Source organism: Rissa tridactyla, chromosome 6, assembly GCF_028500815.1.
Source record: "Rissa tridactyla isolate bRisTri1 chromosome 6, bRisTri1.patW.cur.20221130, whole genome shotgun sequence".
Classification (NCBI taxonomy): domain Eukaryota; kingdom Metazoa; phylum Chordata; class Aves; order Charadriiformes; family Laridae; genus Rissa; species Rissa tridactyla.
In genome coordinates, this window is record NC_071471.1 from 68,542,328 (window position 1) to 68,560,632 (window position 18,305).

Consider the following 18,305-nt stretch of genomic DNA (forward strand, 5'->3'; position numbering starts at 1 on the left):
TGTTCATCCACAAGTGCTTCAGCAACAGGAAATTATTATTCCTGGCAACCCTGTTGTGATAGTCGCACTCCACAACCTGAGGAATCCTAGGCAAGCACGGGGAATGATTTGCAACCCAAAGGGATAGGTGTGAAAATGAAGGTGGGAAAAACCAAACTCCTTCTGACCAGTGCTAAGAGCAAAACTGCTGAATGTGTCTCGCGAGGGAGCCTGGCAATCCCTTCCAGAACATTCCTGCTCCTGTCAACACACCCGAACCGACGCTCAATGAAATCAGCTGAAAAATGTGCTTTCAACCCACGAGAGCTGACAAAAGCACAGTTAAACCTACTCCACATAGTACACAATAAAAAAAAAAATGGGCACACCTGTTACTTTCTCATTTATATCTGGGAGATTAAGCCTTCCTTCTGTGATACCACGTAATGCAAGATGATTATGAAATAGCAGGGGGTATAAAAGTTAGAAAAGCCTAATCTCCTCAGCTGTCACCAAAATGCGGGCGCTCAGACAGTTCCTCCTCCTGCCTCTCGTAGCTGCTCTAGCTCTCGCCCAAGACAACTCAATAGAATCCACGGGTATGGAAATCTAGTCTTTTTTTTTTCATCTGTGAAATTCTATTAATTTTTGCACAATAGGTATTTCATAGGCAACCGAAGGGGAAAATGTTAAACATATCTCTAAAAGTGTGTCTTATTTTAGTGTTCTGCTTCACAATAGTAACACCTACATGTGCCAACAAGTATTAAAAATATTAAATAACAAAAAAAATATTGCAATTTATGACTCCCTATGGCAATTTTTTAAGAACTTGATTTTGAAGATATTTTACTGTGCAATGGAAATTTGCATTCATAAATTAATGCTGTATTGGAGTGAGAGGAATAAAGTGACTTAATTGGGAAATTGCGGCTTTTTGGAAGAGATTTGCTTATTTTTCCTTTGTTCAATCAGAAACAATAGATAGTAATTTTTTGCTCAATTTGGGATCAGCATTCTGCGCTCAGATCAGCAATTTACCTGATTAATGGTGGGTAGCTACTGTAGGATAATGAAGTATTGCTGCTCTAGGGGTGCCTGGCTACACACCAGTCCGGAGGGATGCAGAGGGTGGGTAGGGCAAAGCTGAGCTTGTAATGGGAGGTTTCACATGTGATGAGAAAAGCCTCTCCTAAATTTTCCTTACCCTCTGGAGTTAATCAGAAAGCCTGAACTTTTACTCTGGGACTGCAAACACTATATAGGAAATTCTTCTTGTTGTTTTAGACCGTTATTTTTAGATTAATATATAAGGAGATCTTATGCTCATACTGAATTATAAACTTTTTCTAAAGTTTCAGTATACAATGGTCATTACCGCAACTACTTCATAACTTATTAACGTTCATTAAGCGATGTTAGTGATGTCAGTCATGGTTGCTTTGTGTTTTTTTCAAAAGAGAACTGAGTCAAAGTCCAGCTAGCCCCGCATCCTCAGCCCAGTAACAGTCAGCAGAGGATGCTCAGGCAAGAATACAGACACAAGCCTGCATAATACTTCCCCAGAGTGTTCTCCCGGTCACCAACAAACATGGTTCAGGACTTCCTGAACCAGAGAGGAAGCGCTATCTTTGTCTTTAATGGTCACCAAAGGCTTTTTCTTTCATGGATTTGACCTGTTTTGATGTTTTCCTTTAAATCTACATCACCCTGCAGCAAAGATCCATATGCAAAGAGCTGGTTCCTTTCGTTTGTTTCAAAATTACAGCTTAGAGGTTTCATTCCAGGCCATTGAGCTATTCTACTGGGGGGAAAAAAATCTCATATTAATCTTCTTCATAAATTTATAGACCTCTACCACCTCCTTTCCCTGCTAGTTATATCTTTTCTGGCCTGAAATGCTTCAGTCCATTTACTTATTCCTTGTCTGGAAGCTATTCTAAATTTTTGATCATCTTTGTTGCCATTCTCTGAAGCTTTTCCTCTTTAGCAGTATCCTTTCAGAGACGGAGGATCAGAATTGTATGCAGCAGTAAATAAAGAGTAATCCTACACATAGTCCTTTAGAAGCCCAAATCTGAAAAGCCTTTTCGATTCCCTGTCCGTAGGTTCCCAAATGCTTAAGGGTTGAAACTCACAACTGGATTCAATGATCAGTGTAGGGGGAAGACAGGAGGCTTGAGGTGCTTGTGGTGGCAAACCTTGCAAAAGAGAGTTGCTGAGGCGTCCTATATCATTTGGCATTTCCAGTTTTGCAATTGGCTTCATCTGTGATACATGTTGCCCTAGGTTCCCTTTGCTACTAGGAAAAAGAGGATAAAAAGTATTTTCTAATATTATTTTACTATTTGATTCTTTCATAATATAAATGAAAAATAAAAAATAGTAAAACATTTTGCATGTATGCTCCATGATGTCCCAGAGTCTTTGCCTAGTGGAGGATGAAACATTATTGCAAGAGAAAACTTGAGAGAGATCTTCACAAGGTGGTTTTTGTTGTTGCTGTTCTTCAGTAGGTGGACCTCGCTGTGGTGCTTCGCTCCATGAGCAAAACAAAGCATTAAGGATTGAACTAAATGCAAATGCAAACTGCGCCTGGCAAATTCAGAGGAATACAAATCAAACAGTTAGGCTCGTTTTCTCCCATTTTAAGTAAGTATTTCTTCCAGACGCTTTTGTAACATTCCATTCCATTAGAATGCAGCACAGAAAAACATGCCTCCAAATATTTCTCTGTATTGAACCTGCGTTGTGGACTTCAAAGAGCCCGTATATCTATCAGTGAGTTTAGGTAGTTCTCACTGTGTTTTTTCAATAGATTTGCTCCTTCTTCAAGCTGTGAAACGGAAAGTATTAAAATATACGATGGTCCCTCAACTAATTCGCCTCTTCTTGGACAAGTATGTAATGACACTGATGCAGTCCCGGTACTTCAATCATCTTCTGACAGTTTAACTTTTATCATAACAACAAACTCTGTGGCTTTCACGCGAAACTTCTTTGTCTTCTACTACTACTTTTCCCCAGAAACAAGTAAGTCAGAACTTACTGCAGCCATAAAATGCCATTTGAATTGCACCATTAAAAGAAACTTTCTCATTAAGGGAAAGTATAGGACAGCAATCAGAGAGTATTAACAGGATCTTTAACTGGTCTCACTCAGTTCTTCAGCCCTTAGAAATGGCGTGGGGGAAAATCAGTGGAAGGAAAGAGGCAGCAAAACGATAGTGCGCTTGCTAGAGAGCCTAAAAAGTGTAATTTTACTCAGAAAAATGACTGCAATGAAGGCATTATGGGACTCCACTTTTACTTGCAGGCTTCTACTAAATTTACACAGCTTGCAGATATGATAGCGTTTACCCAGAAAGAGACCATCTAGTCAGAACTTCTGCCGAGTACAGGTCGCAGAAGTCAGTCAGGTGTTTCATTCAACATTCCTTACTTTTTTTTCCTTAAAAGGTAAGAATAGCTTGGGCAAAACCAGTCTTAGCTTGTGACCAGTTCCTTTGCTTCTGCTGATCTGAGTGGCATGACATTAAGCTCCTAAAAGCCCCAATTTTACAGAGTAGTTACCACATCCTAGTTTCTGCTGCTCCAGTGTTTAACTTTGCTGCTGAAAAATTGTGTCCTATTTCTAGTCTGCATTTGACTTTCTGAGGTTTCCACTGACTTGATTTTATTTTTCCTTTGTCTATCAAGTAAAATCTCTCTCAAACTTGAAGATTTTGCACTTCCACATCATGACCAAGACCTCATAGATTCCTCTAATATAAAGTCTCTCAGGGTTTCTTTTGGCTGGTATAGCATCTTCATTACCAGTTTTTCAATACGTAGCCTAATTTACCCGAAATATAGGTATAACTAAATTGCTCACAGTATCAAAGCTAACTCATCTACAGCCATCTCAGATGTCACCACACTGTGCCCTGCAGATATACCATAGTGACAATAGGCCTCATTTTATAACACCCACCTGACCTGAAATTCTCTATAGAAGTTGGATCTTTAATACCTTTAATCATTCCCAAAGGAATGGAATCCTAAAGAAACAACCCTGCTAGTTACGTAACTTTAGATCTCTAATTTGTTTTTTTATAGTTCGTTATATATACCATTATGTTAACAATGTATCTACTCTTCTTTTCAGGACTAGAAAATTGTGGGGGACAATTAACTGGTCCCAATGGGACATTTACCAGCCCCAACTACCCAGCAGCTTACCCTGCATTTACATACTGCGTCTGGCACATCCAAACAGCAAAAAACTCAAAGATAAAATTACAGTTTCAGGATTTTTTGTAAGTAAATGCCCTAACGCTCTACTACTCTCTTTTTTTCATTCTGTTTAAAGGCATTACTTTTAACCCAGGAAGCAGAAGTGCTTTCAAACTTTTAGAACATCTAAAGTAACAACCATGTGTTTCACATCACTTTGCATTACCCTGTTGCTCCTGCAGTGCCAGTCAGTGAAATGCAGATAGCATTTCAGGTGACTGGCCATGAGGTGTGAGTCCATTTTAAGCTAGCCCGAATGATCTGAATTTAAATCCATCAGTATAAATAAAGGTTTTGCTACATAAGGAACATGTTTAAACCCATCACGGTGCACTGTAATTGCAACTTAAAACTGAGGCTCAAAAGAAGAATAAAGCAAATATCGCCCAAAGTACATTTTCCTCAGTATTGCTGGCTGTTGGGCAAAGAAGATGGCTTAGGTACTTCCAAGTATAAATGCTAATGGCTGCATTGGCATAAGGAAACCAAACTGGCATGGACTTTTCTGACCCATACCGCGCTTTATCAGGGTTGGTCTCCCATACGTAGTGGGCTGGTAGCCCTTTTTTGGCTTTCCCTACATCAGTTGACACTGAGGAAAATCTCAAGATGAAGGGAACTTTAAAGGGTAGTATCTTCAAGAACATTTCTTGAGATATTAAGACTGCAGAGTGCTGTGTAAGAATTCAGTATGGAACATATAGGGTTCTAAAGGAAATCATCACCTTGACCATCACCCTCTGAGATGAACTCAGCACAGTGTGGTGTATGTTCTCACCAGTCCCGGACAAGATCCATCTGTTGATGGAGGAACAGAGATGTTCTGGAGGTATCCACCCACCACAGGACAGCTGGTGCTTTTCATCAAGGGTGGCAAGCACTGAGATAAGCTCTCACGCAGACGGATAAAAAGGCAAGAGCCTTCCTCTGGTGACAAACACAAGAGGTTTCAGAGACTCGCGAAAGTCAAACCTAAACTTTAAAAGCTCTTTAAAATATACGATTATTTTTATATATATCTATATATGCAATAGCAAAACGTTTGTTATTTCAATGGAAGCAGAATCACGTTCCTAAGCATTTCTTGCCTTAAAGGTTTTCCATGTTTTATTTCGTTTTAATAATGTCTATTTATGTGTTCTTTTTTTCAACGTTCTTTTATTTCAATTGACTAGAATTCATCAAACACTTCATCTGCACTGGATCCTCTATCCAGTATGAGCAATATTCTCTCTACTCAAGACTTCCCTGTAATTATTTTTTCTCTGTCTACAGCCTGGAACTAGACAAAAACTGCCAATTTGACTTCGCAGCAGTCTATGATGGCCTTACCACTAACACTGGCTTAATAGGAAAAGTATGTGGTGTTGCTCAGCCCAAATTTGAATCTTCTTCAAATGTTATGACAGTTGCGTTGTTTACAGACTATGCCAACTCCTACAGAGGATTTTCTGCTCAGTACACCAGTGTTCCACTGCCAGGTCCTGTGGAGCCCGACAGTAAGTACACTGGCTACATGAATAGGATGCTGTTTCTTATTCGCACCTATGATTCTTCCCTTATAAGTATCAAAAAGAACTGATGGTTGATACCGACGATTTAAGTCTTTTTATTGTGATTAACCCTCTTCACATACAAAAATCCCACATTTGTCTCGCCTATAGAGCATAAGTTACTACCTGACCCATCTGCGAAAGCCTGTTCTTTAATTTTTCGGTCCTTTTTCTGGCAAGCACCACTGAAAAACCTGAGTCCTTCCTTCTTTTGGACACAGCAGGCAGTTACCATCCTAGAGATGGAAAAATAAACTTTTGGTGAATGGTTAGTTTTACTGGTTTTGTTCCCTGAGACACCACAGAAAATGGTGTGCACTGGTTAGTCAAACAGGGTTAGGTGTGTTGGAATTTCCTTTCCCCCAGAGCTGGACAATTTTCCTTATTGGCTCCATATGTTTGCATGTCCATCTCATCATTAACCCAGGTGGAAAGGGAGCCTCTAAAGCCTTGATGGCTGCCATAAATCAATTTTCTCACTCACCATTCTGCACTGGCGCTTTGATTCCTTTTCCGTTTTACAAAGGCTGCAATTCATTCTATGTTAATGGGTTTAAAATTAAACTTTCAGCATGAGATTTACGTCATTTTGCTTATCTAGCATTAAGTCCTGTGTGAAATTTTGTCCCGACTACTGTACGGCCTCAAATGCGCATGAGCCATTTCAGACTCAGGCAAATCAAGAACCATGCAACAGGCTGATGGATCTAGATTGGGTGAGAAATGAATGCAGTTTGTGGTAACGTGTTTTGTTCTGTGTTTTTTTTTTTTAATTTCTCTTTTAACTGCAGCACTCCTTACGTGCTCTTCAGATAGCATGAAAATTGTTTTGAGCAAGTCTTATCTGGCCTCCCTTGGTTATAAAGAAACTGACCTGCAGCTGCGTGATCCATCTTGCAGTCCAGTTATAACAAATTCAGTGATCTTTTCCTTCCCATTAGCCAGCTGTGGAACAACTAAAAAGGTAAAGGGTGGAAAAAGCTCTGTGAACAAGCTAACAATGGCTTATCTATGATTCCATGGTTATGAATGATAAGAGCTTGTAAAAGCAGTTTATGAGTGGCACGTGAATAAGCTGATTTACTGTCACTTAGCTCATCCTATTGCATGTTTCCAGCGTTGAAGTAGAAAGACCACTTTTCCTCTTTAAGAACCTGACGATCAATGAGCCTTTCAAAGGAAGTCCAAGGGAGTCCACACAAACTAACCCCAAGTGTTTCATTCCCTCTCCAAACCCAGGTTATCAGAAGTAGCACAATGTTAGGTATATAACTTAAACATTCTCTGCAAGTGATAGGGCTGGCACTTATCCTGGAGTCACAAGGGGAAAACCCTAAGATATGAAGATTCCCAAGAGCTAGCTCACAGCATTATTTTGATAAAGGTGACTGACACTAACTTTGGTACTTTCCACACTCCACACAATCTTGCTTAACATTTTTGCTGCATAGGTTGGTTCAGCGTTTTGAAAAAAACAGGAGGAGGGTTGATAATGGGTTTTGGTTGCGACTTTTTTCACATTTCAAAGGTATCTTGAGCCTCTGATAAGCGTAGCTGGGCAGCTTTGTAACTTTAGTACAACTGCTTTCAACTGCACTGCTCATATAATCACAACTGAGCACTTCATACCATTCCTTTTACAGGATGACGGTCAGAGCATCACTTACACCAACATCATCTCTCTCTCTCCAACCGGCAACATTATTACCCGCCAGAAGAGCGTACAGATTATTGCAAAATGCAAAATGGAAAACAATTCAACCTTAGAAGTCATTTACGTAACAAAAAGTAATATAGTCCAAAACACAACCGCTGTGGGAAGATACAATGTTAGCATGTCATTCTATGACTCAGACTCATTCTCCAAGCCTATACATCAGTCCCCATATTACGTAGACTTGAACCAAACTCTTTTTGCTCAAGTCAGTCTTCATTCCACCGACCCAAACCTTTCGGTGTTTGTTGATACCTGCATAGCATCTCCACAACCTGATTTTGGATCGTTAACATATGACTTAATCAGAAGTGGGTAAGACTCTATTTTATGACTGCCTCCTAATATGTGAGGAAATGTAATCTAAATGTCAACCACAGTTCTTTTGTCTCTCTTCCACTTATCTTTAGTAGACTGTGGTTGGAAGCTGAATTTCATAGAAATTTAAAGGCATTACCTAAACAGAGCTAGGAAAAACAAGCACATCGCACTGGGGAGAGGAAAAAAACCACATAATTATATGCTCACATGTAAAAATAATGCCCCAGTTAAATGCTGTGGTTACAGTTAACAGTAGTTAGCAAGAATGATTATTGTACGTGGACTACTTCAACAGCTCTGTAAATTCTGTTGCAGCTGCAATAAAGATGACACCGTGGTAACCTACCCACCACTTGAACACTACGGAAGATTCAAATTCAACGCCTTCAGGTTCCTGCAGAGATCTCCATCAGTTTATCTCCAGTGTGATATTTTAATTTGTGACAGCAAAAATGCAAACTCTCGCTGTACCGAAGGCTGTATCTCCAGACAAAAAAGAGCTATTTCTTCATACATGTGGAAAACTAAAACAGTAGTGGGTCCCATCCGCCTGAAAAGAAATCTCAGGTCTGCTCACAACTCAGGTAAGAGGAATACATAAATTAAGAACCTGATTACGCTCTTCCATGGTGCAAACCTGTTACTTTCGTTCCGCTAATGAAACAAGTGAATTATACTACTTCAAAACTAGAATGGCATGAGAGCAATGGGTTAAAAGTTTGTGCTTTGTGAGATCACAGAAGTACTTTTCAAACTGACAGACTGATGGCCTTTTGGGTGAAGGTGTGCTCTTTAAGGTAGAAAGAGCAGCGCTCGCTTCTAGTTATAGAAGCGGTGTATGCAGGAGCTGACTATGTATTCAGAAACAGTTACAAATGGCAAGAGAGTTCAGATTTCCAAATGCAACCTTTTTTGATGAGGCATACATAGGGACCAGCGCTCATTTCTCAAAGCCACAGAGCACGTTGCAAATCATGGTCAGGCTTTGTTACAAATTTTTTTATCTTCTAACAGCACACTCAGTTTCACTCAGTTTTGTTTGCTGGTACTACAGAAAAGCTATGCCAGATGATAAACAGAGATGACTTACTCCAGAGGCTGCGTTGAATTCTCACACTGTATGTATTGCATATTAGAACAAAAATATGACAAGAACAGCCACTGGGGCAGAAATCAAAATGCTTTCAAAATTAAAGCTGCAAAGCTATTTACGAGACAAGTAAGCTTTAGTGCCCCGATCTGCCATACTCTTTAGCACAATTTGCAATCTGGTCTACAGTGGTCTTGATGAGTATTGAGAGCTAATGTAGAACAGATGGCAAAATACGGAAAAAGCTACTTTAAAGGGCTTGTATTCTAACTCCCACTACACCCATTGTTCTTTTACTGAGCATAAAGCTTCACCCGAAAAAGCACACTGTGACACACGCTTTCAGGTGTCAGATCTAAGAACTATTTAGCATTAATTATGCTCTTAATAGTAATAAAGATTTTCCTCCTTTTTAAAATAATTATTAACCTCTCTGAACTCTAGCAGCATTTTAAGCATGCTCCCATTTATTTCAATAGTGAAAGATTTAGCATCCATATGCTAGAAACTGGACACATGCATAATGTGGAAAGGATTCAGGTGCAAACAGATCACACTCGGAATATTACACAACATAGATTAATTCTCATAGCATCTTTCATGATTTACAGAAAAATAATGAGTTTTACTAAGGACCAGCTAGTAAATCATTAAAAGGCAGAGTGTTAGAACCATCAGTTTCTTTTTTGCCCAGCTTTGCTTCAGCAGTTTGCCTCCCTTCTATCTGGTTCTAAAGATAACAGCAGCACTGCTTGGCAGAAACTTGGCTGCAGTGATACCAAAGAATTTGTTAACATAGCGATGCTCTTCTGCATTATTGTTTTATTACAAATTTTTACAACTCTTCAGTACTACAGACTCAGAATTCGCAATTGGTGTGGTTACACTCCTCAGAACCAAGACATCTGAAAAAAAGCTTATTTAATCTTCATTGAAATGACATAGTATTCGAAACTTTAAATATCACACTTTGTTTTTTCTCTACACAGAATCCCTCGCTAAAGCAGATGCTGAAGACACCCCAAACCCACAACAATACAGCTTCTACACTCTTTCATTTGTGGTTTTAATTTCAAATATTATCATTGTGGTAGCTGTGATACTAAAATATCACAAACGCCAGGCAGGATACGGCTATCAAAAAATCCCAAACTCATATTAACTACTTCAGGATATTTTGAATTTGTGTCAACTTCTATTGAGATTTGTCACCCAAAGAGGGGAGAGCTAAAAAACCTAAACCAACAAAAAAAAATAAAATAAAAAAATAAATCAATAAACTAACAGCCTTGGAATACAACAATGCTTGGAAACATATTTCAACTTTTCTGTAAATAAAAAAAGCCTCTCAACCTAGTACTGTATCTTAAATTACTTAGTTGTAAAAGAATGTGTCTACCTCAGGGTGTTTCTTAGAAAGCATCTATAAAACTAACTTTACACCTGTAAAGTGACTTGTAAAGTAGAAGATACTTTAGGTCCTTTTTTCTTAGAAAAAACCCAACAAAACTCTTTTTTTATTCTTTTTGAATCACTTTGAAACTGCACCTGGCATGAGTTATGCTGAGGGACAACTGAGAGATGTCTGTTCAAATTATCCTCTCTTCAAAAATCTACTCCTCTGGGCTGCTACCATCAAGATCTGACAGTCTTCAAAAGACAGTTTTCCTGGAGAAAAAGAAAATATTAGGTAGACTAGATAGAGATACTAGCTCGTACGTGCCTATGCTGCTTGTTCTGTCAACACTTGCTTCCCCATCAACAGCTTCTGCTCAACGGATTTTAAGACAGTGAATACAACCGATGTCTGCGCATCCAACTTTGGAGTTTACCTTTAAGTCCTTAATACAATCCAAGTTAAACAGTGCACCGCAGAATTCAAAGAACAATAAACAGAATGAAGTATGAAGCTTGACATTCCACAGAAGAGGGACTTCAACTCACATTTCTACTTCCCCAAATGACAGCAGACCTGATCCCAACAGGTTGAAGTACATATGATGCAATAAGGCTACTCCTCTGGCCTAAGGCTGGTGAAATGCAGGAGATCCTAGGCCAGGCACGTTCTATCTGGCAACAACGTCCCCTTGAGAGGAACCATGAATGAAGTACTTCTACTTCTTACCATAATGAACCATGGTTAAGCACAAGTCTACTAAGTATATGTTCATTTCAGTTGTTCCTGAATGGCTCAATTAATGTAAAGGGGAACAAAATATGACAGCCTTGTTTTAGCTATCACTTAAGGAGCCCGGATCCCTAACTTAGGTGTCTGTACAGCCAGTAACACTTTCAAAGAACCCAGGCTGGGGTTCAAGTGAGCCTGTCTCTCTAAACCTGACGCCTTAAACAGTCTGAGTTAAGCAATGCCAGTATCACCCTTCCTCCTACAGATGGAGTAACAGATATCTTCAACAGCAATGCCATTAAAATAAACCAAAAGCACAAAGAAACTACATTCTGTTCTACTGGTAACACGTTACACATCAAAAATCAAGACAACGAAATTGAGAACTGATTACATGTAGGTAAAAAGATAAGCTGTAACTCAGTTTATTTAGAGTACGTCTCCATTGTTCAAACTGAAACTGGGAAACTGTTTCATACGGCTTTTAGCAATCCTCTTTAAATAAATAAGCCACAAAGGGCATACAAAATTCTTATATTTAGGAAAAAACACACATTTTAAAGATCTTTCATAAAACCAACAACTGTGTACAATAGTGGATAGAATTACAGTAACAAAATGCAAGTCAACAACACGGAAGGTCTTTACAGTTACAACTCCATAAATACTAAGCTTTGTAAAGTATAATTGCCCTTAAAGCACTTACATTGAAGTCCTATATCTATATACATCTATCTCTCTCCATTAGAGAACCCTTCGTTAGAATCATAGTGTGCTTGTGAAATTTTGTTTGGCTTTGAGTTCTGAACCAAGTCCATTAAGAGAACCATTTTATTATCTATATGTGTCTGAAGAGCCTGGATTTGGCGATCAATATAGTCCATTAGTTTTTTCTCCATCAGATCCATATTTTTTGAGATGATCTTTTCCAAATAGGAACAAATAGGCTGTTGTTCTACTCTGTGAAAAGAGCAAATATAAGAGTAAGTATAACCTATTTCTTAATGACAAGGATTAGAGATCTGGGCACTTCAACTTCATTTAAATATAAAATCTCATTTATTAGACAATAAACTTCGGAAAGTATTAGATTTTTAGCACAAGTAAAATACCTTGCTTCCCTGCCACATTTTAAATCTCAGAAATTTTTTCTAAACATGCTAGGGTATATAGTCATCTTCTTTAAACCTTATTTTTTCAAGGGCTCAATTATGCATTAGACAGCTTTGTTATGTGTAACAAAACCCATACAACAGTACACACAGAGTTCAAATTCTGTCAGTATGGCAGGCTTTATTCTTCTCACCTAAAGTGTTTCAAGAGTTATATAAACTATGCAATTCTTTATTTTTTGCATCTGCATTCTTCAAAAATACTGCACTTTCCCAGGAGCTGGAGATATTCAGGCTCTATTAGAACCCAGAATCCTATGCAACATTCCTACCTCTCACCATTTCCACTATTGTTCCTTAGGTATCAAACTGGGTGCACTACTACTACTATTACAAAGTTTGCACTGTAAATGCCAACAAATGAGGTGGGATAGGAAAGATCGGTGGGAAGAGATACACTGAGTACAGCAGAAAGATTGCAGCACCTAATGCAAAAAAAGGAAGAGGTATGAATTTAGGAGGTAGAAGTAGTCAAAATGAAAATGTAGCAATGGATGAGTAAGAGAAACTAAATGTATAGGAAATGGCAGAAAGACCATACTTTTTTTTGAAATCATAAAAGGTGAAAGGGAGGCAAAAGATACAAGCAGTTTAGTAACAACAAATGATCCTGTGATTTCTTCTGAAAAAAATTCCTATATTCAAGCAGTTCATCTGAAAAATTCATTGCCACACAGTCTTCAAAACCACGTATTTTAAGATTCACTACTGCTGTTAATGAGAACAAAATGCTTACATTATGTATTCTGTTTATGTTTTAAACTTGTCAATAAATACAGTCAAACTATTATTTCAATAAGTGTACAAAATTTAACTTACCCAACACACTGAATGCCTTCCTCTTTAGTTGCTGCATTTTTACCAAAATGCCTATCGCCATCTTTTAGCCGAAGATGATTTACCTGACTACATAAGTTTTGAAGAAAAGGAAGAAGCACCTGTGGATTAGCTACGTTTGGGGTTTCGCTCGCCTGTTCCTGCGCATGCAAAGATCCCATGACTTTAAAATAATTTCTGAGGTCAACTGTATTTTGCTGGGTAGTAAGTCTTTCAGAATCAAAAGTACTCCCTCTTTCAGGTACCTGCGTGTTCAGATCACGACTTTTTAAGTCTTCATATACTGTTTCACTTGTTAAATGATTTTTAACAGACAAAGGTTCACTGGCTGATTGATCTAGTGACGTCTGAATAGCTGCACTGTGCGACCCATCTATTGCATGGTCACCTCCACAGTCTGAATTTTTCCCAAAGATCCAATTAAGTTTGTCTCCAAGAGGTAAATTGTTCTGATGGGAAGAAAAACAATACGATTAAGTATTAAAACATACTGGAAATTATACAACAGTAACAATATTTTATAACTCAGCATTCTACTAGCGTGATGTAGAGATTTTAAAAGTAGTTCCGAATTACATTCTTAAGGAAAAGCACAGGCAAAGATTTTCCCTGCACATATTATGTGTTAATTACCTCGTTAGTCTCTAAGTAGCAGAAGTTTTACTGACTTCATTTTTACCATGCTATGTCCCCGAGACTGAGCATTAACAAAATGAGATGGATTCAGAATTCTGTTGAAATAGCCTACTTTGCAGGATTAGGATCTAAATCAAATAAATGCTCTGTAAGAGCACATTCCCTTTAGTTGAAGGTAACGTGTTTTTAATAACCATAAAGGAGACAAACCAGCCCATCTATCTACACCCAAAACATTACAGGGAACATGCCCACCATCCTTGACAATCAGTGACAACGGAAAGAAACAAAGGAGAGTAGGGTGGCAGTGAAGTTTAAAATGATGATGATACGGGGTTCTTAACTCTGTACTTGGTGTATGCACAGTGATTCCTTGAGTACACAATCTTTATTCACTACACGCATTTAAGGGTGGAAATAGCTGAACCAGTATTCAAATGGCAGAAAATGTGGGGTTAAAAAAAGAAAAATCAAAAATCTTTTTCACCAGATCAGTTCAGAACATGCTTAACTGTTACAGAAGGTAAGCTCACAGATCAGTACTACTTATGCTTACGGAAAAGCACAGTGACTTACTTTCTGCTGACATCGGACCATGTCCATGAGTTGCTGAGCACCTGGAGACAACTTAGATCCCATAGATTCCATTATAGTTTGCACTCTGTCTAGATCTATGCTTAAGCCTAGTGAAGGAAAATCAGTTGCTAGTTTTGCAGACACTGTTTTCACTTGTACAATTATTTTACTGATGAGTACTCTTTGTTTCTCACCAATGGAGAGCAGCTATTGCAAGAGGGGAAAAAAAATATTTTGGTTAGGAAAAAAATAGTTTCATGTTTACTTTGAATGTATGGGACAATGCATTATTCTTTGAGACTTGGGAAAAACAATGATGAACTCTTTTCCAGAGAAATTCTCCTTGCTATTACTCTTCAGAAAATTCTGACTGAAACAGAGGTGCCTGCGTAACCCAAAGATAAATCAGGCCTCGATCTTCTTAACACTTAAAAGCAGTGGCCATATAGATTCTCATAAGATTATTTAACTGCATCATAGTTAACAGTTCTAATTACATAGCGACTATTGATTATCTGCAGTTTAACTGGTTTATGAAGTTTTTTTCCTCTAAGACTATGTTATATCTCTCATATAAATAAGTCTTCATAAAAAGAAAGCTGATACAAATACAAAAGGATAAATCTGCTACCAAGACACAATACCACCCAACAGACTTTTAAGTGATTATTGGTTTTATACACTTCATCACTTCATATAATTTGACTACAAGCAAGACAATTTAGTCAATTAAGTGATTAAAAAGACAAAGAATAATAAAGCAATTCTGTTAACTCCCTACCTTAATTCTGCAGGAGGATGCAGGGCATTCAAACTTAAGGTATTTTCTGTATAAAGTAACCTTTTCAGTTTCACTAGAAAAATAAAATAAACAAGCGGTGACATCAGAACACAAAGTACTTTTTTTTCGTTAGTAGAAATACTCTATATCAATAAATATTTAGATAAGAAGCAAAACTGACTGGAACATATTTCTAATGTCGTATAGCAGTTTTAATGCTTATATGCAACTTGTATTGAATTTTATTTGATATATATGTAAAAAAGGATTTGTATGTGTACGTACATTATCTACTAGAGAAGCTTTTGAGGTTCAGTACGTTATTCACACATCTTCCCTGAGGCTCTGAGTCGGCTGTTTTATTTAGCTAATTAAGCAGCGGATGTGCCATGTAATGACTTAAAAACAGAAGAGAAAACATTGCTTTAATTCCCCTGGAAAAGCATGGAAGGAAGTATTGAAGGGGAAAATAAATCCTTCTTTTTTAATTTTCTCTCTTGTTCTTAAAAGTGTGAAATGACTACGTATTAAAGAGACAAGAGATCTGGTAAAGATCAGCTAAAAAAGACCTGCTGAATGAGTCGAGCAGATCTGTTGTCCAGAAAGATTAAAGGATACAGAAAAGCTGCGCTTGTCCTAACTCCTTCTGCAGTCTTACACAACAGAATTTCAAAGTAGCACTTTATAACTTACTGAATTAAACGTTTCACTAATTCCAAAAGAACAAAAATGTAACTAGCACAACTGCAGCCTTCTATCTTTACCAAGGAGGCAGCATTTGTGCAGGCCACCAGTAAGTGTGCGGGGAACACCAGGGCTACCCCAGGCGACTGCGGTGCCTACGCCCATCCACCAGTATCGCACAGACCTTCAGGAAACACCGAACTGGGTGGCTGGCGTGGTGCAGGCATCAGGTCTTTACATGCAGCAGCACCTTACGGATACACAGACAGCGACGTTGCCATAAGAGAACGACCAAGCGGTGTCGGGAACCCAGGACCAAACACCCTCCCACACCCCGACACCCGCCCACTCCAGGCACCCCCGCGGCCGCCACTCACCCCGGGGCCCGGGCGGCGCCCAGGCTCTCTCCCCGGCCGGTCCCGCAGTACTCCTCGCCCACGTACACCTCCATATTCCGGGCTTCGCTCAGGATACCGACGGAGACCATCTCCCCGGCGCCGGCCGGCCGGCACTCCAGCTGCAGCATGCAGGGGGCCTGGCCTCCGCCGGCCGCCCGCCTCTCTACCACCACGGCCTCGGTGCTGCGGGTGGGAAGCGCCAGGGATGCGTTGTCTCGCCAGGCCCGCTCCCGCCCTGCCGCCCGCCCCGGCACCCCCTAACGCCTGAGGGGAGCCGGCTTGGCCCCCAGGGTCCCCCTCCACCGCCGCCGCCCTCACCTCGCCTCGCCGCCGCCCGCGTCCCCCCGCAGGCAGAGCGCCCGGGACAGGCCGTCTGGCGGCGCGCAGGGCCAGGAGCACCCCACCGCCACAGTGCACGGCTCCCGCGGGCCGCCGGGCGGCTCGGCCGTCACCGCATCCTCCTCCTCCGCCGCCGCGCAGCCGCTCGCCATCGTAAGGCCGCGGGCGGGAACCGAGCGGCGGCGGCTGCCGTGCACCGCCGAGCCTCAGCGGCGCCTGCGCAAGGCGGCGGGGCGGGGGGAGCTCTGCGCATGCGCCCCGCCCTGCGGCGGGAACCCCGCCTGAGCTACCGCCTGCAGCCCGGGTCGGCGGCGGCGGGCGGCCGGTGGGTGCGTGGGTGGGTGCGTCCCGGGGTCGCTAATGGGTGTCCTCCCCCGCCCGGAGCCTGCTCTCCAGGCCCTCAGGGGTGTCAGCGGGTGCGGGCTGAGCCGATTCCCCTCGCTCACCCGCCTGCCGCGGGGAGCGAGGGCCGGGGGCGGCCAGTCATGGGGCAGCCTCATCGCTGCACAGCAGGTGTTAAAATTAACACCTACAGCGTGGGGAAATACCAGTATTGGTCCTTTTTCTAATAAAATAAAGCTCTGTCGGAGGGATGGAAGAGCCTTAAAAGCATGCCAGTGCCAGATAACTTGATGAAATAGGAAAATTGGCAGCAACGCAAGTCTCTCTTCCGAGTTAGGTTGCAAGGGACCTTTAAGATCATTGAGTCCAACCATCAACCTAACACTGACAAAACCACTAAACCATGTCCCTCAGCACCACGTCTACCCGGCTTTTAAATACCTCCAGGGATGGTGATTCCACCACTTCCCTGGGCAGCCTGTTCCAGTGCTTGATAACCATTTTGGTGAAGAAATTTTTCCCTAATATCCAATCTAAATCTCCCCTGGCACAACTTGAAGACATTTCCTCTTGTCCCATCGCCTGTCCCTTGGGAGAAGAGACCGACCCCCCCTGGCTGCCCCTCCTTTCAGGGAGCTGTAGAGAGCGAGAAGGTCTCCCCTCAGCCCCCTTTTCTCCAGGCTGAACACCCCCAGCTCCCTCAGACGCTCCTCACAGGACTTGTGCTCCAGACCCCTCGCCAGCTCCGTTGCCCTTCTCTGGACACGCTCCAGAATCCAGAGTTGCATGCTAATCGCGTACCACTTAGGAAGGTGAGAGACTATAAATAAAAGATGGGGTTCATTCAATTTTCAGTAGGATCCCAGCTTCTGGAGTCGGGGAAAGCTGCTCCTGATGCTGCGGCACCGGCGTAAACCCAGGGAACGCGGATATCGAGTTCTTCTACTTGGTGCTCAGCTAAGGAACGTTAATTAGGTCTGTGAAAGTAGGAAGATGGACTTGAAAAGGCTCTGTACAAGATAATATTACAAATGCACTTTTTAATATTACAAATGCTTTTTTTCACTTAAGCCGTTATGTGATTTACTAGCAATGGAAAAATGGATTTTCTCTGTTTTACTTACTGAATTAATTAAAATTAATTAATGTAAATGTTTTAGCATAAAAAATGTGTTGTATCAGTGTCCTTTTTGAGTTTCTAAATGTGCTTGATGCTTCTGAAATGCATTGCAAATTCATCCAGTTTTAGAAACCTTTATTTTCTGCTTTTGGTGACAATGTGGTCGCATGATGCCTCGGGAAATTATTCTCGTCCAGGAAGAGCGATGAGCTGCACAAAATTACGGACTTTTGGTGAGGAGAATTATCTTTACCATAGAAGGGACTGGGTAAAATCCATGTTTGGGGGATTTCCGTGGGTTCATACACATTTTTGATGTTTTTAAAGTAATGGTGAAAAAATGGAAAACTAAGAACAAGC

The 18,305-nt window shown here is 40.7% G+C and overlaps 2 protein-coding genes across 3 annotated transcripts; one reads left to right on the forward strand and one right to left on the reverse strand.

The window, feature by feature from the left end:
* The first annotated feature begins 496 nt into the window (after positions 1–496).
* LOC128911700 (CUB and zona pellucida-like domain-containing protein 1) lies at positions 497–10,094 on the forward strand. Its single transcript, XM_054206994.1, has 9 exons — positions 497–578; positions 2,466–2,631; positions 2,798–3,012; positions 4,127–4,277; positions 5,530–5,753; positions 6,599–6,771; positions 7,451–7,836; positions 8,158–8,426; positions 9,922–10,094. Exons 1-9 carry the CDS (start codon positions 497–499, stop codon positions 10,092–10,094), a joined length of 1,839 nt encoding a protein of 612 aa, XP_054062969.1.
* Positions 9,496–16,702, reverse strand: C6H10orf88 (chromosome 6 C10orf88 homolog). 2 transcript variants are annotated; one of them, XM_054206448.1, is made up of 7 exons: positions 16,463–16,702; positions 16,124–16,327; positions 15,063–15,135; positions 14,282–14,488; positions 13,052–13,518; positions 11,767–12,020; positions 9,496–10,600 (listed from the first exon to the last, which is right to left on the reverse strand). In XM_054206448.1, exons 1-6 carry the CDS (start codon positions 16,633–16,635, stop codon positions 11,792–11,794), a joined length of 1,353 nt encoding a protein of 450 aa, XP_054062423.1. In that variant the 5' UTR covers positions 16,636–16,702; the 3' UTR covers positions 9,496–10,600; positions 11,767–11,791. The 2 variants fall into 2 exon arrangements, with proteins under 2 accessions (XP_054062423.1, XP_054062422.1); XM_054206447.1 differs by having other exon boundaries at positions 9,496–12,020.
* Between the last annotated feature and the right edge of the window lie 1,603 nt (positions 16,703–18,305).

What these genes read in the sequence shown, in the direction of transcription:
- LOC128911700 (XM_054206994.1), top strand. Translation starts at nt 497, where the DNA reads ATGCGGGCGCTCAGACAGTTCCTCCTCCTGCCTCTCGTAGCTGCTCTA. An exon ending in TATGACTTAATCAGAAGTGG is followed by an intron (nt 7,837 to 8,157) that starts GTAAGACTCTAT and finishes ATTCTGTTGCAG; the next exon opens with CTGCAATAAAGATGACACCG. An exon ending in CAGGTCTGCTCACAACTCAG is followed by an intron (nt 8,427 to 9,921) that starts GTAAGAGGAATA and finishes TTCTCTACACAG; the next exon opens with AATCCCTCGCTAAAGCAGAT.
- C6H10orf88 (XM_054206448.1), bottom strand. Translation starts at nt 16,635, where the DNA reads ATGGCGAGCGGCTGCGCGGCGGCGGAGGAGGAGGATGCGGTGACGGCC. An exon ending in GGCGCCGCCCGGGCCCCGGG is followed by an intron (nt 15,136 to 16,123) that starts GTGAGTGGCGGC and finishes TTATTTTTCTAG; the next exon opens with TGAAACTGAAAAGGTTACTT. An exon ending in TGGTCCGATGTCAGCAGAAA is followed by an intron (nt 13,519 to 14,281) that starts GTAAGTCACTGT and finishes TCTTCCCATCAG; the next exon opens with AACAATTTACCTCTTGGAGA.